This window comes from Pavona decussata, unplaced genomic scaffold (genome assembly GCF_977016875.1).
Source record: "Pavona decussata unplaced genomic scaffold, jaPavDecu1.1 SCAFFOLD_25, whole genome shotgun sequence".
Classification (NCBI taxonomy): domain Eukaryota; kingdom Metazoa; phylum Cnidaria; class Anthozoa; order Scleractinia; family Agariciidae; genus Pavona; species Pavona decussata.
Genome location: NW_028145448.1, coordinates 2,472,501 through 2,497,500, shown reverse-complemented (window position 1 = coordinate 2,497,500; position 25,000 = coordinate 2,472,501). Strand labels below are relative to the sequence as shown.

General features: G+C 39.5%; 1 protein-coding gene and 1 long non-coding RNA gene across 2 annotated transcripts in view; both read right to left on the bottom strand.

The window, feature by feature from the left end:
- The window catches only part of LOC146485774 (uncharacterized), a 108,451-nt gene that overhangs the window by 60 nt on the left and 83,391 nt on the right, over positions 1-25,000 (bottom strand). Inside the window, exon 2 of the long non-coding RNA XR_014863349.1 lies at positions 1-188. This exon is cut by the window's left edge and continues 60 nt beyond it. This is a non-coding gene — a long non-coding RNA (uncharacterized LOC146485774). The remainder of the gene's footprint in view (positions 189-25,000) is intronic.
- Positions 12,113-16,645, bottom strand: LOC146485781 (uncharacterized). Its single transcript, XM_085103143.1, has 4 exons — positions 16,591-16,645; positions 16,035-16,157; positions 13,780-14,030; positions 12,113-12,486 (listed from the first exon to the last, which is right to left on the bottom strand). The coding sequence occupies exons 3-4, from the start codon at positions 13,912-13,914 to the stop codon at positions 12,118-12,120; spliced, it is 504 nt and encodes a 167-aa protein (XP_084959269.1). The 5' UTR covers positions 13,915-14,030; positions 16,035-16,157; positions 16,591-16,645; the 3' UTR covers positions 12,113-12,117.

Below are 25,000 nucleotides of genomic sequence, written 5' to 3'. Positions count from 1 at the left end.
AAGGATGTTTTTGTGTGTAACCGCTTTTCCCAGACCGAAACTGCCTTTGGGTTATTTCCGTGGATACATCAAAGAGAACAAAAGAACTTCCCTTGACAGTTCCTGAACTGAAAAGTACGGTTTATCTGCTCCCTGAGGTGGCTTGGCCAATCATCATGCAAAACGTAGCTAACACAGGAAATCGCCTGCTATGCTCTGAGTTGACCTCTGATACGCTTGGCTAATTTCGCGCTTACTGTACTGGTAGCACAAGGTGACATGGCAGGGTTTCGTGCATAACTGTGAGTATTTCTTTCTTTATTTTCATGAGTTCCCTCTTCAGACTATCAGTTTCGAAGTTGATCAAGTTGTAATCTTTTTATTTATCTGTTTATAGGAACGCTAGTCAGACCGACGATTCCTACTACAACGGGTATTTCTTTGCGCCTTCTTCGCTGTCTTCTCGCAAAAAAACTGTTGGATTGCTATATTTATGGAGGACTGTCGAATAATTAGCAGGAGAATCACTGAAATTAAGCTTACAAGATCTCGATTTGTGTCATGCATGTTGATCTGTACGTTTCCCACCAAACTGCATGCATGGTTAGTGTGAAATCATATCTAATTATATTTTACCCTGAGGGGAGTTCTTTTACTGTGTAACCGCATCCCCAAGGGTAAAATGAAACCTGAGCTAAACCGAACCCAAGCCATTTACCCTCGGGAAGGCCCCAAACCCAAGGTGTGTGTAACCACGACTAATGTTTAGCAAGCCACTCGAGCGCAGTGCTAAAAGCTTCAAATATAGCGCAAGACGAAGAACAGCCCATGGGCAAACACCGGTCAAAAAAGTACGAATTATTCCATGTCATACCCAGTAAATGGTAATCGTCAGGGTGAATCGGAATGATACGGAAAGCTGACTTTATATCGGTCTTGGCCATGTAGCAACCCCTACCTAACGACTTAATGAGTGTAATAGCATCACCTATTGAAGCATAATGAACCGACGAAAATTGGTCCGGAATAAAATCATTCACTGACGAGCCATCTGGGTATGACAAATGGTGTATAATACGAAATTCACCTGGGGTTTTCTTTGGAACTACGCCTAAAGCTGAAGAAATAAAATTATCAAAAGGTGGACGAGAAAATGGATCTACAATTCTTCCTGCGCGTCATTCTTTCTCGAGTTTAGCAGCTAAAATTTCAGGTTGGTCCTTTGCACTGCGCAAATTTGAACGAAGACGTAAGCGGCTAGTACCAACAAACCCAATGCGAAATCCAAACGAAAAACCATCAATCAAAAATTGCTTAAGACAAGGGTCATGTTGTTGTAAAAGGGAGCTAAGTGCGGATACTTTTACCGGCGTTACTGGCGGGCTGTTTATTATGTGAGGGAGTTGCGATAGCTCTATCCCCGGCTGGTTTGGGAATGTTTGAGGCAGACTGACACGATGTAGCCGCGTGTCTACCACCACATTTGGAACATTTATGGTCATATCTGCAGCCCGCACAGGGACGTCCGGCGTTGAACGTGAAACACACCCCTCTGACCATTGGTTGTTTTCCCCTGAACCGCGAGTTGGGCTTGTCGGTTGCAAAATATCCGGATTTGGCACGAAAAGTCACCGCGCGATGCCATAACTCCCAATGTACTACTCCCCAAGGGTACTTTTGTGGGTTGCTTTGACGCAGATACCGGAACTGTTCATCATAATAGTGCCAGTCCCCCCCCCACGTGTGGCGATGTCGCGCACTGTTTCGCAAAATTTCATCAAATTTGGCGTCTCTCGGGGGAATTTTTCGCAGTATACTTCGACAAAAGAGTGGAAAGCCGATACCCACTCGTGAATAGACGTCAATTTCTTTGCATTGTTCGAATGTAAAATTAGGGGTGTTAGACTCAATGCCGGGGGTGGGAGCAGTGATAGATAATGCAAACTTATCCGGATTAGGGGACGTATCTAGAAGAGAGCCAAAGTTGACGAATTCCTCAGCCCAGATCTTATTCTTTAGGCGTGCACTCAAGCGGCTACCTAAGGGCACACCTATACTAGAAAATAAAGGCGCACTGGGTAAAATCTCACTACCTGACGACTCAACGGCCCCCACTGGAGTATGGGTAAGAGATGTCACGTCGTGTTGCACTGCGTCAGCGACCAGATTGAGGGAACTGGAAGAATTCTGGGCCGCGATGCTCGACTGTATCGCCGTTTTCACTGCAGCAACGATAGAGGAAACCATTGCGTCGGAAAGGCCCTCCGATCCCACACCAGATACAGACGCCTCAACGGCCGCTTGAGGTGGAATTTCGACCGGGTCAGGAACAAACTGTACGTTGACGCTGTTTGTCGGGATTTCCTTCGTGGCGGCATGTTGATTAATAAGGCCTATAAAACTTAGCTAGAGTTAATTCGGACATGTTATAGGCAAAGTCGGAATTAGACAACATTGAAAATTCTGGGGTCAGAATGCATTGTACGCTAATTCACACCTGCAGGATGTCCGTTAACCAGCTACAACAATCGCATTTCATCATATGTGATGTGAGAGCGTTAGTCATGGGCGTCTCGGTGTCTAGAAATACCCACGTAAAGGCGTTAATAGCTGGAGTAAATTGGGCACGTCAACGACGGCCGGATATGATTGTCACTCAGGCAACATAACGCAACAATTCCAAAGACCACGATTGACATAAATCAGGGATGGGCATCACACAGGAATGCACAGAATCCCGAAGCAAATATTGAAATGCAATAATAGCACATGGGCAGAACAAAGAAAGACACCAAAAGCCCACTGAACGCAACTCCTTGGTGAAGGCTATAAACTTGCCAAAATAAAAACTGGTTGGGCAAAAATTCCTTAGGTTGTTATGCGTTTTAAACAATGCATTACTGCCCCCCTTTAATATACTCCTATACAGTTTATGCTGCCCTTTTGTATTTAAGTGGACACCATCGTATGACAAGTATGAACGGGAAGCCCGCAAAAATCCCCGATGCGTCCAATATATGGCAAAGGGGAGCGGTTCTAAGACCCCTTGAAGGTACTGCGCCAGGATTTGTACATTGGCGTTGAAAGTCCCAACCGGGTGCCTTCTAACGGTTTGACCGACACAAATTAAGCGAACCCCGTACTCGGTATGGAGTAAACAGACCAAATCCTCGATGGCAGAGCCAACAGATGCTGGAGAAGACCGACGGCGTGTGAGGTCGTTAGTACCGACTTGTAAAAATACAACATCAGGTTTAAAAAGTTCTACTTCGGTTAAGTCAAAACGCCTAACCTTATCGATTGCTCGACCCCCCACGTCATGCCAACGAATTGTAACCGAGGTGTTAATGTTTAAATTAAGGTTGTACGTGGGACTATTCTTAATAATAAAGTCCCGGAGCCTACGTATAAAGGAGTGACCCAAAATCAGTACCCTTAACTGTTCCATACCGAGAAACGAACATAAAAGAACTTGCCTGAAAATTTGAACAGATAGCTTTCCACACGATGGTGTAGAGGTAGAAAGGGGCGCTCCTATTTGCGCAACATACTCTAAAGAAATCCTTGATCACGTGTTCCCTAGTACCCAGTTCACACAGCCAGTGCTTGATAACAACAGGTATCCCGATGCAAAAATGTAATTATGTTTGGGACATAATTTTTGTGTTTCATTGTCGGTTAATCGAAATCGAAATAATTCTTTTTTGGTTGTTGTTACCTTATGTAAAAACTTGAAAGAGAACTGTCTTAGTTTATTATCTCTTGTTGATTCATATATAAATGAAAATTTATTTTTCCATTGTTCAAAATAGATAGGGTAGATAGTTTTCCTCTTTTTGATACCAGATAGTTCGATAATATTGCTTTCATTAATTATCTTGTAGTAATGCTTACAGCGCATGCTAACAAGATCCATTAGGGTACCTGGCACCATCGTTGTATTTCATAGCTCCGTCTTTTCAGTCACCTGGGCTTTCTTTTTCAAATCCGACGGAATTGCCGCCATCAGTTGAAAATATTGAAGAAAGTTTGTTTTAATTTTAAATTTGCTTTGGAATTCCTCCAACGTTAAAAAGCTTCCATTGGTATTTAAGATATCTTGCACAAAGAGGACTTTTTGATTAAACCAGGATTTCCAAAATAACATGTTATTTTCAATAGTTATTGCTTCATTATTCCATAATAGGAATTCGCTGTGAGGAAAAATGTTAGTTATATTCTTAATTTCGCAGAAATAATGTAAGTTAGAGTTCTCGATAAAAGATAGGTATATTTTTGTTAATAAAGTTAACATTGTAATTACATTTCAGAAGGAACTGCAGACCACCATAATCAGAGACATAATAATTTGGAATCGCTTTCCATGAGTCGTTAGTATCGCTTAAAAATTTACTTATCCAGGCTAGTCGTAATGATTTGACCATCGTAGCAAAATTGACGAAATACAGTCCTCCCTCCTTGGGCGGTTGGTAAATGACCGCTCTCTTTATTTTGTCTTTTTTGTTTTTCCACAGAAACGAGAAAAGTTCAACATTTTTAATTAATTTGGTTGGGACAGAAAGCATAGAGGCTGCGTAAACTAATTGAGATACACGTAATAATTTAGCTAGTAGTGATTTTCCATAGAGCGTGAGATCTCTCGAAAGGCATAAGTTGAGTTTAACTTTCATTCTCCTAATTCTTTTAATAAAGTTTTCCTCAATATTCTTCTCTTCGTTGTACGATAGGAAAGTTCCCAAGACTTTAATTGGACCTTCCGTGGTTTTGAAACTTAGTACTTTAGAGCTGCCGTTTTTCATTGTTCCTAACTACATTGCTTTAGTTTTCTTTTCATTCAACTTTAAGCCTGACACATTCCCAAATTACTCGATTATGCGAAGGTGTGATTTAAGAGACCCTGGGTTGTCAGTTATGATAGTGGTATCGTCTGCGAACTGTGAAATTTTCACTTCTTGGTCGGGTCGGTACATTTCGCTGACCCCCAGTCCATGGACTATCCCGATGGACTACCGAAATGGACTACCTAAATGGACTGCTAAATGGACTATCAAAATGGACTACCCTATTTTTTATTAAATTTTTTAAAATTTTATTTTTTATTTATTTTTTTTTAGATAAAACTAGTGAGCTGAGCAGCACGTCAGCGAACTCTCAGTTGTAAAACGATTTATTTTCTTCTACGCGTTTCGTGTGACTAACGCACACTTCGTCAGGGAGTTTTACAATACAACATAAGTGACCTGTATATATACCTACATAAAAGACTAAAATAAATTTTAAATTACGTAAAACCGCACCTACGCTAGCGGATTTACGTGTAGGAAACAGGCGAAAAGGTGTGCAAGGCGTTACATATTTTGTGCTTGACATAGTTTTGGGGCCCACAGTTTTTTTGATGAGCTTGTAAAGCCTAAAATACGTATGCCTACTGCCCTTAGGGATTCTAGCGAGTTGATTCAGTTATTGGAGAACACGGTCCTGCCTAAATCCAATTGCTTTCTTGTCACCGCGGATGTTGTTTCCCTGTATCCCAATGTGGATACTAAGGAAGCATTGGTAGCCCTCGATCTACTTCTTCGAGAGGCACGGGCACCCGAAACTCCATTATTGGTTCAGCTCGCTAGACTTGTCTTAGAGAATAATTATTTATCCTCAGAGTTTAGCTCGGACATCTTTCATCAAGAGTATGGTATCGCCATGGGAACCCCATTTGCTGTCACGGTAGCAAATGCATTCATGTATCTTCACGAGAAAGATATTCTAGCCTAGTTATCTTATTCTCTATAAAAGATTCATCGATGACATTCTGGCTATTTGGGATGGCCCTAAAGATACCCTTCTAGAATTTCTTGACACTCTGGGTAGCAAAACAGATCGTATTAAACTTACTTACTGTATTTCTGGATTTGTTTCTCTATAGAGATATTTCATCAAATGTACTGCATTTTTCTACTTTTCAAAAGCCTCTTAACAAATATCTGTATATACCTTTCGAGTCGTTTCTCCCTTCTAGCGATAACAAAGCCTTTATTAAGGGGGAATTAATGAGGTACGCTAGAAATAGTTCTTCCTTGCGTCCTTCGCTGATACTAGGGAGAAATTTTGGAAACGTCTACGGGTGAGAGGTTATCCCTTCAGATTTTCGCTTCCACTGTTTCGCGCAATACGTTACAGTGATAGGAAGGGTTGGCTTAGAAGTAAACCTAACAAAAGGTCAGGGGATAACAAGACTATTGTCTTTAAAACCACCTTTAACTGCAGTCACGCACGTATCAAGCATGTTATCAGCCGGTTACTACCAGATTTGGATTGCACTGTCTGTTACAAGTCTACTGTAACTTTAGCTAATCTATGTAAATAAGCTGTACAAAATTTTTTTGGGGGCCCACAGCTTTAGCTAAAACTGTGGGCCCCAAAATTATGTCAAGTACAAAATATGTAACGCCATGCACACCTTTTCGCCTGTTCAACAGGATTTTTTTTAGATAAAACTGGTGAGCAGCACGTCTGCGAACTCTTACAGTTGTAGAACGATTCATTTTCGTCTACGCGTTTCGTGTGACTAACGCACACTTCGTCAGGGAGTTTTACAATGCAACGTAAGTGACCTACGCTAGCGGATTTACATGTAGGCTACATGTAAATCCGCTAGCGTAGTCTTTTAGTCTTTTATGTAGGTATGTATACGGGTCACTTATGTTGTATTGTCAAACTCCCTGACGAAGTGTGCGTTAGTCACACGAAACGCGTATTAGGAATTAAATCGTTTTACAACTGTAAGAGTTCGCTCACTAGTTTTACCTAAAAAATTAAATAAAAAATAAAATTTTAAAAAATTAATAAAAAATAGGGTATTCCATTTTGGTAGTTCATTTAGCAGTCCATTTAGGTAGTCCATTTCGGTAGTCCATCGGGATAGTCCATGGACTGGGGGTCAGCGAAATGTACCGACCCCTTCTTGGTCACCCGGAATTTGAATACCTTTACATTGTGGACTTTGACGTATCTTTAATGCTAACAGTTCCACTGCAAGGATGAACAGAGAAGGACTGAGTGGACATCCTTGTCGTACTCCTCTTGATATTTGAAAGTAATTAGTCGTGTACCCTCCATTTAAGACAGAACTTTGTATGTTGTTATAAAGTACAGAGAACCACTTTCTAAAATTTGGTCCAAAATTAAAGGCTCCTAAAGTTTTTGATATGAAGCTCCATTCCAGGGTATCAAAAGCTTTTTCAAAATCCACGAAAAGGAGGATTCCTGAAAGTTGTTTATTACTTGAAAATTCCATTATGTCGCTCAAAAGTCTGATATTTTGGCCTATATATCTCCCACGAACGAAACCAGTTTGATCAGAGTGGATTAAATTTGGTAGAAATTGTTCCAGTCTCCTAGCTAGTATTTTCGAAAGAATTTTGTAATCCAAATTGGGCAGAGATATAGGGCGCCAATTCTTTAAATCAGTCAAGGTAATATCCTCTTTGGGTATTAGGGTTAATATTCCCCTTCTTTGGGATTTTGACAATTCACCTTTATGAAATGCCTCGTTATATGAATTAAGTAGATCTTTCCATAGGAGATAACAAAAAAAAAAAAAAAAAAATTCGTAAAATTTTTTTGTGAATCCATCTTCCCCGGGAGACTTGTTGTTCGCGAAGGACGCTAAGGCAGCTTTCAATTCTTCGAGGGTTAGTTCTGTTTCCAAAGGCTCTTGTTCCTCTTCGCTTAATTGAGGGATATCAAGACCTTCAATGAAGTCTTCAAATTTATTATCAAAATTAGACACCAAATTTAGAGGTATACAAACTCTGGTAAAACGCTTCAATTTCTTTCTTCACTTGCACTTCATCTGTCACTGTCTCACCATTTTCCAATTTCACTTCTCGAATCAGTTTTTTCTCATAATTCGTTTTTTCTAGATTAAAAAAGTACTTAGTCGGCTTTTCTCCTTGTTCAAACCATTTAACCTTTGATCTAAACATAGCTTCTTTTCCTCTTGTTTCATGTATTATTTTTAATTCTTCTTTAGCGGCTTCATATTGTTCTAATAATTGATGGTCGAAGACGCCGCCATTGCAAATCTTGTGATCAAGTTCTTGTAATTTGCTTTGAAGATCTTCCTCTTTGTTCCTTAATTTAAATCTCTTTTCTTTTGAGTATTTAATAGTTTCAAAGCGTAGTTCCATTTTTATTAGTTCCCATAGCAGTTGCTTTTCGGTTACTTCAGAATACTTTTCTAAAATTTGCGGGTATTTAATAGTGACGAATTCTTTGTAATGTTTGTCTTCCAGTAGGGTGTTATTAAACTTCCACAAGCCATTTCCTCTTTTAAATTCATTTTTGATCTCAAGATTCAGATAAATTGATTTGTGGTCAGGTGCTATTGAGTTACGGGTTTCTGTTTTCCTTACATGATTAGAGAGAGGACAAGAAATAGGAAAAAAGTCTATTCTCGATCGCACTTTTAAGGGCTTTGACTCATAAGTAAAAGATTTAGTTGTGGGGTGCAATTGTCGATAAACATCAACTAAGTTCATTTCTTCCATAAGACTAACAAGTGCATTCCTGTAATTTGTGGCTTTCCAAGGTTGGCCACCGCTTTTGTCAATTGGATTGAGAGTGATATTCCAATCGCCTGAAATGATGACTTTTGAAGTGTCACTTTTCGACGCTAGGTGTTCACTTATTGTTTTAATGAAATTATCTCGGTCTCGATAATCCGTGGGAGTATAAATATTTAAAATGAAAAAAGGTTTATTTTCTATTGTGACTTTTGCGATTATAAGCCTTCCTTCGGAGTCCGTTGAAATGCTGCATAATCGAACCGAGGTGGAGCAAGGATTTTGCAGAATACAAACACCTCTCGAGTGCGCAGAGCCGTGAGAAAACAATATATTTTTACCCCATTCTGCAGACCACACTTTTTCGTCTTCAATCAATGAGCACGTTTCCTGTAGACAAAAGATTGTAGCTTTTTGCGCTTTCAAATAAGAGAAAATTGCTCTTCGTTTGCTCGTATTACGTAATCATCGCACGTTTAGTGATAACAATTTTAATTTATGCGACATAGAATAATTAGGTTAAAGTTAGAAAAACAAAATTAGTACTAAAGCGTGTGATATTTTTCTGGTTGTATTTTGAATTATGAGGAAAAAGTAGTAGATCCCTAGATAAACTGTTGTACCTATGTATGTAGAGATCGATGTCATGGTGGAGCTTTCTGAGTGAGTAGGCAAAAAAATTTCCACATATGATTTCAAGTCCAAATAACAAAAATAACGGCACACATAAAATAACAAAATTTAAATAAAAACAAGTAAATGTGATGCGCATCTTTCGCTCCTCTCAAGTTGCACTCCCACTCAGCGCAAAATCTTCTTCAGTTACTCCAATTAAAGATTGTCTAAGTCATCAAGCGAAAAAATTCTTAACGGCGATCCTTCTGGTGATGCCTTAACGAACATTTTTCTGTTTTAAGTCCAGGCACTCTGGATGAGTTGATCTTTTCTCATTTTATTTGCCTTACTTATGATGCGACGGCGGTGATCGGTGAGGTTTTCATTGATGAAAATACGTGGCTCGCGGCCGGCTGCAGAACAGTAATTTCTTGATGGAAATAAATCTGCTGCTTTGATGTGCCTCAACTTTGTTCTGCTTTTGTAAAGTTTAGTTTTGACCTTGTGATTTAGAAATTTAACAATGATGGATTTGTTTCGAGTGTTTAACTTGTGCAATATTTCAATGTCATCCGACAGAATGTGTACATCCAGTGCTTCTGCTAGCTTTAATACCACTTCTTCGGTTGACGTATATGCATCTTCTGGTACTCCGTGAATTTCTAACGAGTTCTTTCTCGTGTATTTCTCCAAGTTGTAGAGTTCTTCAGTTAAATGGTCAGTCTCCTCTATCGAATCTGCTAGCTTCTTCTTAGTATGCTTTAGCTCTTCTCTTAACAACAGGTTCTCTTTCTTTGTGGATTCCAGGAAGGTTTACACGGACTCCAACTCGCGCTTTTGTTCCTGGTACGCGGCCTTCAATTCCGTTAATTCTGTTTTAACTGACTTGTTCTCCTCTAAGATATTTGCTATTGACGTTTGAATATTCGCTAGCATTTCTCTAATTTCAGTTAAGCAAGGTTCCGAATTTTCTTTCGACTCCGTATTCTTTCCTGCTTCGCTCGCGGCCATGTTGCTTCATTTGGCGTCACTGAGTTCTTCTTCCACTTCTAGAGAGCCTCGCTCACCTCGATTGTTCTTGCGTCCTTTCGTCATCGGAGTTTAACAGGTACCGTGTTTTCCATCAGATTTACACATTTAAACGATGATTTTAGCTAAAGATGAAGGAGTAAGGAGACAGATTTTGCTCCGCTTAGTTGACACGTCCGACTCGGACGAACGCACGCATGCTGTTCATAATTATGCAAAGAAAAGTAATTTTCATGTCAACTTTCAGATCTTGGTAGTGAAAGGGTTAGTAAAAGTGTACAATACTTTGCAAATGATGTTTAACAGAGAGTTCTCAGAAGATGGTACACATAATATAAAATATCTAAACCTACAATAAATTAAATAAACTGCTTTACATGAGAGCCGTGTTTGATTAAGCAATTACATTAAAAAAAGCCGCTGCAGCCAGCATGGAAAGATGCTAGAGATCCTGCCTGCCGCTAGTGAGTTGGTAAACTGTTTCATAACACCGAACCACTATACCTGAAACTGTTCTTAAGAAAATTGGTTTTGGGGAAGGGGGACAGCAAGTTTATCTTCAGTGTTGCGAAGAGAATAGCCAGTATGGTGCTACGCTCGACAAATCTAGATCAAAGATAATCAGGAGCGAGCCCATTTAGAGAGTTATACACCATGCAAGCTTTTTGTACCTGGCGCTGAGATTCAAGCTTTCTCCAATTCAACACTTGAATTAGGTATCCAGTACTGGTGTCAAAGGCATCAGAGGTCAGCACTCTAGCAGCACGGTTTTATAGCTTTTGGAGTTTATCGGCTTTTGGAGTTTATTTATTCTTAGATAGATTCTTGATGTGAACGTTCCTAGTAAAATTTTCGTCTATGTAAATATTAAGAGATTTGGTGCTGGGCACCTGGCCTATCTGGGCTCCGCCAATTTTTAGAGAGGGAGAATGGACAAACGATCTAAGCCTTTGCCGAGAACCAATTAACATGAATTCAGTTTAAGATTTATTTAGTGTAAGCTTATTAGCTATAAGCCACTCACTGACGCAGCAAGATCTTTATTGAGATCAAGTTCAATACCGTAAGCCTTAGAGTATGACCTGCAAGCGTCAAGTGGGTATCATCGGCATACATTCAAGGCTGTGAGCGCGAGAAACAATTCGGTAGATCATAATGTATAGGACATTAATGACCTACATTACCTAGGAAATCAGGCTACAATTCCGACAAACAAAAAGCGCCCTAAGTCATCAGTTTGGCATTTCCCGCTCCATTATCTGAACGTCTCTTTGTGAGCGAGTAGACTTTATACTGAAATGTTAAGGAAACTCTGAGATCCGGGGGATGGGACGTACTCCCTATACAGGAAGGCTCCGCTCGAGAGGGTTAACATTCAGGCTGGGGGTACGTAAAGGGCAGTTATTTCAGGAGCTGAAAGTATAGAAATGAGAAAAGAGTAGGGAAACACTGTCGTTTATAGGAATTTCGAGCGATTTTCACAGTGAGTGTCTCAAGTAACTTCGCGTTTGCTTTAGTTTTGCATTACTACGCTATGTGATTGGTTAATAAAACTCGCATCACTTTCTCAACCAATGGGAATTCAAACCAAGCCTAAACGTGTTTTTGTCGCACGAGTTTTCCTGTGCTTGTCGCCAGTTACATGTATTTGCTTCTTATTGGTTCATCGCGTTGTTTACAGCTGTTGTAATTGGCCAGAGTAATTACTTTGGTTTTGGTTTTACGACACTCAATTGGAAACCGCTTTAAACAAAGGTCTTTCAAACCCAACGGAACGAGATCTAATTTTCCTACCATAGGTATATAAAGGGGTCCATTTTTGATGAAAAGTATACGAAAGGGTTGCCTGTTCTCTCAGAAATGGTTTATAAGAGGATAAAGGTTTGGATCTTAGGGTAGAGCCTCCCAGTATGAAGCTTGTTTGAGTATCTTTTTAGCGCAGACCAACACTCATCAGCCTGTTGCTCACCACCTTGGGGTGATGACCATTGGTATTGAAGGCCACGCCGTCATAGGCCGCATTGGTTGACGCTGTACGAAAGTAAGGTGAAGCTTTGTCACCACACCAACTGTTACATTGCTTGTAACAGTTACCAGTGTAACCAGAAACAAAGAAGCCGGAGTAGAACGAATGATCACAGATCAACAGCTGGTAGGAGTAAGCGCTACTCATGGCTCCAGAACCGTCCCACAATCCATTGGTGCTGCCGTAGTTGTTAGCGGCCGTTAATGGCGTCTGGCTAGTTGTCCTAAAGTAAGCCTTGTTTCCAGTTTGGTGATCAATGAAGATTATCTCTGTGAACTACAACAATTGAGAAGGAAAATCGTTAGGTTTACAAGAAACAGTTCTTGCTTTTACAAAGTTGTTGTTCTTAGCTCTCCTGACAAAAAAATTCGGAATAAGAACGTGAATGTGTTAAACTCGAAGGATAACCACACATCTCAGCAAACAAGAGTTGATATTATGAATTATACTAGTGCCTATCCTCGCAGTCTTGAACCGTTAGAGAAAGGTTAGAAATAAAAAAATAAATCAACTTTGTTTAACGAGGGTGACATTTAACAGTCTGTTACGTCTGAAAAACCTGTGGCACTCATGATCAGATTCCAGATCGAATTGGAATTTGGAAATGTTGCATTGGTTTCTGAAGAGAGGGGAAAACCCCGGGGGTACTCCCTTATATGGGCTATACAGGTATGTGCGGCGCCAAAGATCAGATTCCAGATCGAATTGGAATTTGGACATGTTGCATTGGTTTCTGAAGAGAGGGGAAAACCCCGGGGGTACTCCCTTATATGGGCTATATAGGTATGTGCGGCGCCAAAGGTCAGATTCCAGATCGAATTGGAATTTGGACATTTTGCATTGGTTTCTGAAGAGAGGGGAAAACCCCGGGGGTACTCCCTTATATGGGCTATATAGGTATGTGCGGCGCCAAAGATCAGATTCCAGATTGAATTGGAGTTTGGACATGTTGCATTGGTTTCTGAAGAGAGGGGAAAACCCCGGGGGTACTCCCTTATATGGGCTATATAGGTATGTGCGGCGCCAAAGGGTATGGTTTTTCAGTCGCTTTGGTCATAAATAGGGTATCGATTTTTGCACTCTAGTCTTGAATTAGTTTTTTTTGTTTAAGAAGCTACTTCTTCATCATGATTTTTACAGCAACTGTGTACGTGCCGCAACGGGTTGTCATGCGCTTCGGTCACGCGCTGGACTCCAGAGGTTTTTGAACTGAAGTTGACACTATCAGCTCATAAATAGGGTACCAAATTTTTGGTCAGGTCATAAATAGGGTACGAAAAATCACAGATTTTGGACATAAATAGGGTAAGGGTTTTGGGAAACGGGTCGCACACCCCTATCCATTTTTTTTGGAGTACCCCCCGGGCCCCCGGAGGGAAAACCGGAGTAAGCGGAGAAAACCCTCTCGGAGCAAGGACGAGAATCAACAACAAACTTAACACACATATGACGCCGAGTCCGGGAATCCAACTTGGGCCACATTGGTCGGAGGCGAGTGCTCTCACCACTGCGCCATCATTGCTCCCCAACAGAAAAAAGAGAACTGATTGTCATAGGTTATCCACTTACTGGGATCTGGTTACAGTTTGTCCTGTACCCGTCAGTTCCATAAGGTAAGGAAGCGTCGTACGTAACTTCGGTCTTTGGTTTGGCGTATTCATCGGTAGTGTAACACATGGTCCATCCTCCACCATATGATGTCATGTCACAGTAGGCCAGGAATGCATTTGAAGGGCTTCCTCCATCCGGGTCCAGCCAGGATATACCATCTGCCGGAGAAACACCGCGGGTCTTGATATCTTTGCAGTCAACTCCTAGAGCTAATTCAGACATCGACAAAGTTAATTACCCACCTTACTAGGACATCTGGAGTCTTAACTTGGCTCAGAAGGGGTTCATTGTCGATTCGGCACTATTTCCAGTTTGTTATCGAAGACAGCTGCGAAATCAAAAACTTAATACAAAGCGTTGTCCGGCTTAGCGTCTCTATATAGGTGAACTAAAATTCGAATTACCAGGCCACTAAACATCGTTTGATCGTGTTGATGAAGTTGTGGATTATGTATGTGTCTATTTCCAGTCAATGTAAGAAAAGTTATCACGGGAATGACGAAATGTCATCTATAGAAGGAGGAAAATCCGAGAAACGATGAGAACCTCGTAGCAAGGATGGGAACTTAACCAGCAATAACTCATCCCTTATATAAAAACGTGGCGTCTGGTATTTGTACCCCCAAATTTACGCGCTAGCTAACGTACCTTCGGCTAATATTAAAGGGGAAGTGTGCGGCCATGTGATGGGGTTTTTGACCTCTTTTGTTTAAAATGGTGAAATAAGACTTTCACTTAGCTACAAAATAATTCTTGAACAACTTGTGATCTGTTCTAGCGCGTTTTGGAAACAAAAATTACGAGAACTTGAAAAACATTAGCCTAAGATTTTTCAAGTTTCAATCCATTCCGACCTACTCTGTCTCTGACCAGAGGCATTAATCGACACTTTTATTGCACTGGGGTGAATTGATGACAAAAACTAGACAATTATATTTTTACGTATAAGATTGACTTTTGTTATTAAATTAATCAGAAAAACTAACGCGGAGAGATTTCGACGTTTCGGTGACATCCTGTCATCATTATCAAGAAAATGAAGAAAATTTACATAAGTAAATAGACAAAACTGAACTGAAAACAATAGTATATTGTTCTAAGCCAGTGAATCATCAAGTGACCTCACACAAAGGAAAACCAAAGTCAAGTGAATAATTTAGCACGTATTGAGTCTGATTGGATGTTAAGACTTGGTCTGTACTTCTTAATCAGGAGCATCTCGTATACCAGACAGTCCATCTTTCCTTGGCATTTCCTCAGAACTGCAAAATTTTTGGCTAAGTCAAGAGATCTAGGGCTGGTATCATGATCTTGTTGAAGATGTCTGCAAATGGATGAAGAACTGCGACAGTGTTCTTCAATTCTCTGAAACAGGTGTCGAGTTGTGAGGCCTATGTATTCTGCATCGCACAGAGGACGTGAAAATTTGTAGACCACACTGTGTTGATTGATCAGAGAGGGCTTTTGTTCTTTTACGCCAAGTGCATCACCCAGTTTACGACTAGTATAGATAGGCTGTAGAGGTGTTCCGATTCTGTTGCTAAGGTTGTTGAGTTGTTTTCTTAAGACGTCAGTAGACTTTTGGTTTTTGAATGGCAGCAGTCTCCGCACAGGTTGTTCAACTGGCACCACGGGGGGTGGACTCGAAATATTCGATAGCTTGGATTTAATGAAAGATAAGATTGTAAAATCGACTTTATATTTTTGTTTCTGCCAACAGACAAACGTTTTTAGGGTTTTGAAATGACATCAAATTCTCCTGAAACTTCCCCTTTTAACGTGAAAACCAGTCAAAAGTCAACTTACAACTGATTCGCAATGTCGACATGACGCTGAGGAAGTACTAACTGTCAGGAAATGGTGAAGTGTGGTAAGATTTGGAAACCATGACACTCATTAAATGGCAAATTCCGTTTACATTTTATCCCGTTCAAAATAGAGCGTTTTCATTCACGTAACTACTGACCATATTGGTTTACTGAAACAAAAGAAAGCATTTGCATAAAAATAGAGTTCAATTCCCAGAGGTTTAGTTTGGGACACCAACATGGCCGCCATTTTTTTTGTTTTGGGACACCAACATGGCCGTTGTGACGTCATGTGAAAACACTCCAAAGGCCGCTGTGCCATCCTAGTAATTACCGTTGTGCAAAGGTTTGCAAGTTTTAAAATGAAAACACAGCACTGACAAAAATGAGTAAAGAAATAATTACGTCTACAATTGTGTCCATCTCCATGATATCCAGGCGAGCAGGTGCAGTTGAAGGATCCCGGGTTATTATTGCACACAGCATTAGAACCGCAGTTGTGAAGATTTTTAACGCACTCATCAACATCTAAAATAATTAGAAAGTGGGCAACATTTAAATTGACAAATGGCAATAATAACACTTTGAAGAGTAAACTTGTATAACTACTTGAAAATAATAACAATAGGAACGTTTTCTAACTATGCGAAACTTGATTACAAAAGCTATTGCATTCCCCAAACTGAGCTAACAGTTACCTGTCACTCTTATAGAACCGATAAAACAAAAATACGAAAAATGAAAACGTTTACAAGAAATAGAAAATAACAGCCGTGCTCTATCAAACAGCGTACCTGTCGCTGTAACCACCTTTGATCGAAACAAACAATGAACAATTAAGAGATTTGATGTATCAAAGTTATTCGAAAGAAAATCGTGATCATTAACAATTCTCAGCTGTTTGTCCTTGAATAAAAGCATATTGAATTTCTATGTCAACTTAAATCCACTAATAAGTAACCATTTTTCACGCGTCAGTACAGTTGCATCCATTTCCAACATTCCCAAGTTTACACGTACAAAGTTACAATTGTATGATCCATAAAGGCTTATTGTACACAAATTTAAGCTCACATTGGTGAGTAACTGTAGCGGCATAATATAATAAAAATAATAATACATAAAACGACCCTAATAACTAAATATTTTCAAATTTCCTTAAAAAAAGACAGCTGAACGCCCACAAGAATTATCTCTAGAACATGACCAGCGCAATTTCGGCCAGGCTTCAGAACTTCTCGGCTTGCATGCAAAGTTGTACTTTCATTGGTGGTATTTTACACGGCATCCTCAAATTGTCATCAATTTTCATGATTTTGTTCTATAGCTAAATCGATGATAAGAAAAATATAGAGTATTGCGTGCTATTAATTGTCTCCGTACAGCTTTTGAGTCTTTTTCGAGGACTCTTTTGTAAATCACTTATTAGTGACATTGATTTCCTCAATAAAGATTATTATTATTATTTGACGTCGCTAACTAAAAAGTTCACCTAAACAATCGTGTCCTTCTCCAGTGAACCCCGGCTTACATGTGCAATTGAAGGCGCCCTTGGTGTTATTGCACACAGCATTCACACTGCAGGTGTGTATATTTTGAGCGCACTCGTCGACATCTAAATAGGAAACGAAAACTCAAGACCAATCTTTAGCACGTAATTGACACTGGCTACATTTGAGGTTTCAGTAAACCTTTTGTAACGCGTTACGCCCAATGATAAGTTAGCGCCCAGTTTTAGTACAGAGCAAAGTACTCAAGCCTATGTATCGATCGGTTTTAACGCTTTTTTTACGTGGGAAATCAAAATTTCTTGGTTGAAACAGAAATTATACCCACTACGAGACCATAATCTTTTAATTGCAAGCTGACAGAGGATTATACATGTGAATAAGCTCGGCGACCTTTGACTCTACGGAACATCCGATGGTTTACAAGATGTTTATCATTTATCAGGGCTCCTAAAATAGTGTCGCCGATTTTTAAACAAAATAAGAGCAACTTATAGTTTGAAGACTTATTTGTGTCCCCTACTTTTTTTACGTTTAAGGTCATAAATTTAAAAATTAAGGAAAATTAATAACACTCAAAGGTTGTGTAATCTGAGTTTGTTCGAAGGGCACATGCAATCAACTTGAGCAGTATGCGTCCTTCATCAGCTGCATAACTGGCTTATTCAGCTTATAGTTCAATGCATTTTAATTTACCACATACATTTTTCTTTTATCTGATGATCGAAACGTAAAGTTAACATTTTTATGAAATCCAGAAATTCGTTATTCTCAATCTTTTTCTGCAATAAGCTAGAAAGGAAATTGCGCTTTTAAAATCTAAATGAGTCCAAGCTAAATGAGAGCCAAGCTATTCCCAGAATATCGATACATCTCTTTTTCAGAACGTCGAAGAGAAATTAGTGATAATCACAATTAAAGCGTGAGTATATACAATAGGCTCCCTCGGTCGGCATATCAACCGACGCATCACCCGACATGTCGGTCGACTGTCGACCGAGCCGACCGAAACTTCACCGACAGTCGACTACATGTGTCGGTCGACATGTCGACCGAGGGAACCTATTGTACACATGATTCACGTGAGTAGACAGACTTTTTGCGATGCCACCACTGCGTGTTCCCGGGAAAGTGACGTCTGAGTGATGGCTGCAGAAATGCAGTACCTGATTAATTAGAATTTTCCTCGACGAGACACAACAGAAAGCCGTGGTCGATTTCCTCTTCATAATCTTGAAAACCACCTCGCACCTTGTTGGAAATTTGTTTCAACCGATCAGAATTACAAACCAGATCTGGGTAAAAATTACGTCATCAGTAGGGTATTTCTGCGGTCATTACTTAGGCATCGTTCACGCAGGGCCGGAGAGACTCAACACCTTCTCAATTCAAGTTTCTTTCCTTACAAGGTGATTAATCTTGAGAGCTATGGGTAGATTTTAGTGTTTGGTAATTGTGATAGCCCGAGTAAACACTTTCCTTACCATGTTCACATTCTTCACCAGTGAAACCAGAAGGACAGAAACAACAGTATCGTTTGTCTGTAAATCCGGATCGACAGGTACCACCGTTTTTGCACTTGGCATAATCACAGGCGCTCTTTAAATAAATATGAACGTCTCAAGTCAAAAGAGTACTGAGGTAAACCTTTTGAATCAGTTAGTCACTAAAAAATGTTTAAAACACGTAGAACGTTTTACTGTATTCCGAATTGCACATCAGGGTGGTTATTCGTAGCCACATACGGTGATTATCTTTTCTCTATACCTTTATAGCTACTCATCATACTGATGTTGTCATATCAAACATTGATCTATCTGTGGAAAGTACTTGAATTGTGTTCTATTCACGTTTCAGCTTGTTACTTCATAGTTCGTATCATTCACCTCTGGAAATTCTAATACGCAATTATTGTTATATATCTTTTGGACCAATCCAATTAGTTACTGGCAGCCTGCACGCAAATGTCTCCTGACTGTTTTCTTTGAGCGAAATAAGAGACGCCTGCGAACAGGCTTTCTTCATGAATTGTTAGAGGATAACTGAAGTCTTACAGGTTCAGATGATACGCTGAGGACTCGGTTGTGGTCGTCATCGATTGTGGTGTTTTAGGATACTGATCATGATGGTTTTCATATTTAACTTTGATTCCTTGAGATGAAGTTATCCGCTTTAATTCCGAGCACGGCATCTTTACAAAGAATCCCGGAGGTAGCCGAACTTGAGGTTATATAAATATCACGAAGTGTCCCTAAGATCGAACAGTACGTTCTCCACACATCGGGACTATCTTCTATTGTATTCAAAAGATCAGAAGTAAAATATGATAAATTTATTAAAAGAAATTAAAAACGCATTTTTTCACGCATTAAAGCATCTAATTTTTTAAATCTTTTTTCTTTGTTTTCTTTTTTGTCTCATGTTAACTGTCACGGTAAAATGTGCGGTCTGGCTACCGGTCTGAAATGAGAGCAAAAGTAAGCAAGACTGACAAGACATGGACCTAGACTGACTATAAAAAGAGACGAGAAGAAAAACCAACAGCAATAAACAAAGGGAAAACAAAACAAAGACGAGCAACTTACATCTGTGCCACGGTAAGAGTAACCAGCAGTATCCATAAAATCCGTCTCGTACCCACGATGAGTTGCGCGGCTTAGTTCACAGCTGTATGTTCCCTTGTCGTTTGCTATGGTCTTAAAATTAATACTGACACAGTTGGGTTCGTGGTAACAAAGCAGTTCACACGTATCCACATCGTTGACTTGGACGTTTCTTATGCTGTGGTTCACCAAACGTTTATCAGCAAAGTGGAAAAAACCTGGAAACACCAGTTGCCGACATTCACCTGAAAGAGCACAATTTTTAAACGCTTGTCTTTACACCGGTAGCCGGAGAGTATTTTGTGTTCAAAAACTGTTTATAAATATACCCCAAAGTCCATATGTTTATAATCTGGTTATTTTACAAATCGTTTCTCTAATCAACTAAAAATCTAATTATTCGTTGATGAGGAACGAATTTCGCGCTTCACTTTTTTATGAATTTATTACTATTATTTTGAGGTGAACAGTCGGCATATCACCGTGTTATTGAAATAAAGTATACACATTAGAATAAACTTACTGTAATTTTAGTTAAATTTTCCATTTTTAACAACTACGATGCCGTCTGGGAGCGTCTTGTCAATAAAATTGAATTAACCATGAGTTATGTTTACATCGATCAATGCTTGTAATGATCTATATATCATCTCATGTCAAACGCGCGCTCGTGGAATAATTGTTAAAAATTATAGAACAAATTTTCCACTCAATCCCGCCGGCACACGAATATATAGCTAGCCAGCTCAGTACACTGCGTCTCGTTGGCTGTAACTTCGTATCAGGCCTGATTCGACTCCCAAAACCAACCCCGTCACAATGTTCTATTCTGTCGTGCTTTTCAATATGGTAACTCCTCGGGAGAAAATCTGGTTGAGAGCCAGGTCACGTGGTCACAAAATGGATATTGGTGGTTTTCACCTCACACATCGTCGCGCAAGTAAAAAAATAAAATCCTCAACCATTCAATAGATGAAGTCAAGAAATTGATATGTAGTAGAAGAGTGATACATAAACAACGTGTGAAAGCCACAGGGCTGTGCGATATCTCATAATCGAGTTATTCGAGAACATGTACCACGGAAAATTACAGAGTTTAGTATGGGACGCCATGTTGGTGTCCCGTCTAAGGGACTCCAACATGGCGGCCCGAAACCAGCAAAAACATCTGGAGTTTACCTTGGCTATTTCAAAGCCTTTCTTCTCTCTGTTGAACTTTCACACATTTACATAGACACTTCTATTACATGTTAGCTGATCAGACCTCAAAAAAACACGAGACAAATCGATGTTTTCATGTACGTGACATGTTTAGAGCAGCGATCCTCCTGTCACGCACTGCGCAAAAATCTAAAATTCAAACTGCCTTATTTTCAAAACAGAGAATGCTGTTCCTGCTGAAAACAAGCAAGCCGATGGAGATTTATATTTTCTTTTATGTGATGAAGATAAAAACCCAAAATTGTGTTTAGTTACGAATTTCAGTTTTTTTATGACGTCATGTGAAAACCAAGAATTCGAAATATCGATTTAAATTCGAAAGTTCAACATCCCTTCCCCCCCCCCCCCCCCCGTCCCTCCCCCGCCTCGGGCAAGCCCTCGGATATTTGCACTTTTGAATGTTATTCAAATTCCCGCCTCCCGGGGACAAAAAATCCGTTCAAATGTACTGCCCTCAGCCCCTCACTGATCCCCACATTGACTCCGAAATGATCCCCAATTCTTTTCACGCTGAACCCAAAATATTTCGGAAGCTAAGTATAACATAGGTGTCCGAGACACTAAGCAAGTTAAATCCACACAAGAGTACTAGTTACGACCAGAAAATTGGAGCGTTTACGAGAGAAATCCATGCGTGCCATTTACTGTAATCAAGAGAAAATAAAGGGACAGAGACGGAAACTACGTGCGTTGGCTGGGATATGTGAATTTCACCTAATTTATTTTTAGATTCAAATTATCCATTTGAGAAAGTGAACAATTGTCAATTCCGCATTGAAGCACGCCACTCCGTTCCAAAATTTTCTCGGGGATCACAGATAGATAGAAAAAAATATTAATGGGTTAGGAGGTTCTAGCACCCTGAGAAGACAGGGCACTAATTGGGGACTCAACCTGAGCTGAGAAACTAAAACTCATAATTAAAGTCCTAAAGCTCACAATTAAATTTACAATTTACCATTTCAACAATGAGTGAAAAGAGAACGAATATAAATGTAAAAGAATTCCTAAGAGACACGAAAACGAAAATATGTGATGATGATAACAAAGTATTCGCACGCAGAGTCATGTAAAGAGTTTGGCACGAATAGAGTCTTTCTTAGTATTTAACGCAGGGTTCAATTCTTTAATGAATAACATCTCAAAGATCAGGCAATTTACCATTTAAAAGTTAAAAATTACAGTTAAAAATATTAAAAGCTTTTCAGGGATGGCGCCGTGGTGAGAGCACTCGCCTCCCACCAATGTGGCTCGGGTTCGATTCCCGGACTCGGCATCATATGTGGGTTGAGTTTGTTGTTGGTTCCCGTCCTTGCTCCGAGAGGTTTTTCTCCGGGTACTTCGATTTTCGCCTCTCCTCAAAAACTTCTAGATTCTAATTCGATTTGGAAGGTGTCTCCAATTAGTGCTCTACGCTAAGTACATTGACACTTAAATAAAGCGATTTATTTTATTTATTCATTTTATACCTTTATTTGGACAAATACTCAAAAATATACCATTTGGGCCTATTTGCCAGATCGAGGTTACTTTTTCCATTTCAATTCCAAAAGTTACTTGGGGATCATTTTAGGGTTAGCATAAGAACTCGGAGGGAGTCAGCCTCTGCTGAAGAAGAAATTTTCAGCTTCAATCAACCACTATTCATGCTTTGCAAACCTTGATCAGTTGCTTGAAGCCATTTTGAGTGAGAGCCATTCGCTCACAAATGCGAAGTTCTGTCATCCCAAAACGAGGAAATGCCCTAGCGGAGGGGGGTGGGGGAGGGGGGAAAGGTAGAAACGTTGAAGGTTCGAATTAACCCCACATACTGACACCTGGTAATGAATTGTTTTGGGTCAAACAATTACTTGGGCAGGTGGTATTTTTCCGTCTTGGTGCACGTGGAAACCGAAGCTCTTGTGCTAAATATTGCAAAATTCATAATATTTCCGTTTTAATATGGTACGAAAATCTTCAAGTAGACTATCTTTGTGTGAGTTGCATGAAAACAGATCAATTTAAGACTGCATTATGGAGGCTTTCATTTAGGACGATAATATGTTAAATGCTTTGCATGACTTGAGCGATATTTAAATTAATTTTGCTGTTGGGAATGGTTCAGCGCCAAATGCGGTAATTAATTGTCAGGTAGGCAATTGTGCCATTCTAATGCAAAGGGACTCTTTTATCCATGTTACTGGCTAAGTTAAAAAAAATTCCCATTTTTTTTTAAACATAAAACATACAACATTCCAGTTTTTGTGCTTGGAACATTTTTAAATACAAAATCGTTGTAGGAGTTGAATTATAATAATATCATTTTAAGGCTGCTGATGTAGGCTCTAAAGAGGTTAGGATGTAAACATATATTAAGCCCTTCAAACAAATCACTCATTTAAATGTAACGAAAGCAGTTATAACTTTTCGTAAAAAAAGATTTTAAAAGGCTAGACTGACAGGAGTTGTTCTGTGCAGAGTAGCACAATAGGAAATCTTTGTATGAGTTGAATTATAATAAAGAACTAGGTTGCATTTAACGATGCTTTGAAGGATGAAAACATACTAAACGCTTACAGCGCCTTAAAATAAATAACTTATTTGAAAGTAACGTAAACAATTATACGTTTCTGTAAAAAGATTCTAAAAGGCTAGACTACAAGGAATTTATTTATCTGCAGTAAGACAGGAAAGAGTAAGTAATATGTTTTCGCTATACCCGAACTTGTCTGTGCAGGGCCGAAACCTTCGGGTGACAATCTCTTTCAAAGGTAATTAGATGTGTTTAACATATCTGAGGCAATTGTAAAATAACTAAAATAAAAATAATAATAATTAAAATAAAACGAAATTTCAAAGATTGCGAAACAAACTGATCATGGACCAAGGGCTGAGCGACGAATAAAAATGGACTCCTTAAATTCCGCCGGAGTAAGCAAAACAAGCGCGAGATAACTTAATTTATTTATGCAAGATATAAATTTAAGACTTAAGCTTATCGGAACGTGTAAGGAAAACTTGGTAGTGTGAAATTAAAATTATTAAACCTTTTTTCACGTCAGCCAAGTTTTTCCTTTCTTGTTAGTATGCTTCGAAATTGCTTAGTGCGGCCTGTCATGACAACAATTAACATGAGGTCACTTATAACGACTGTTATATATTATATGCAAAAACAGGAATACTTACCGATCAAGCACGCTGAGGCAATCTTAACAGAGAACAGCAGTGAAAAGATACAAAACTTGTGGGAATCCATGGTTACATTCCTTGATCTTTCAAGTTCAATCCTTCAGAATCAACTTGAGCACCAAATACAAAACTTTCATGGGAGCCGTTAATTAACGGTAAATTTTTGTAACGCTATTCAATAAGCTAGAAAGTAACAGGTGATATTTTTGGCCAATGGATTAGCTGCGTCATAATATTGGTTGTTTAACAAGCCAAGTTATAATTAGTTTAATGCTTGTTTGTGCGTTTCAAGAATATCGACCATAAAATATATCGACTGAAGTTTATCCTTTTTCTACGCTTTCCTGTATATATTGGAAAGAAAGTGAATAAAGTCAGCTCTCACTTTAAAGCCTATTTACAAATTAATCTTAGGTTTCTTGATATCAAGAGGTAAATTTGATTGACATAACGGTATCGAGATGTTTTTCTTTTCGTTTTTGTGGGGGGGGGGGGGGGGGGGGGGAGGGGAGGAGGAGCCGGCGGTGGTGGTTGCCGTGACCTAAACATCGTAAATGAAGAACTTTGTGTGGCTTGAGTAATACAACGACAGATATCTTATTTCCAATAAATATGAACTTTTGTCTACGAGCCTGCGGCTTGGGTCCACATAAACTTGCAAATTATTTTACTTGTAAACATTCTCGGTCTCTCGTATTTGCCTCAGGTTTTGTAAACATACACGGTTTTGAGAATGATGTATTATTCAGTGAGTGACACGGGCATACTCGGATTATCTCCAAAAGGGAATCCGAATGCTCCTATCAGGAGTCGAGCTTAAGACCTTCCGATTACTAGTTCGGATGCTCTACCACTGAGCTACAGGAGACTC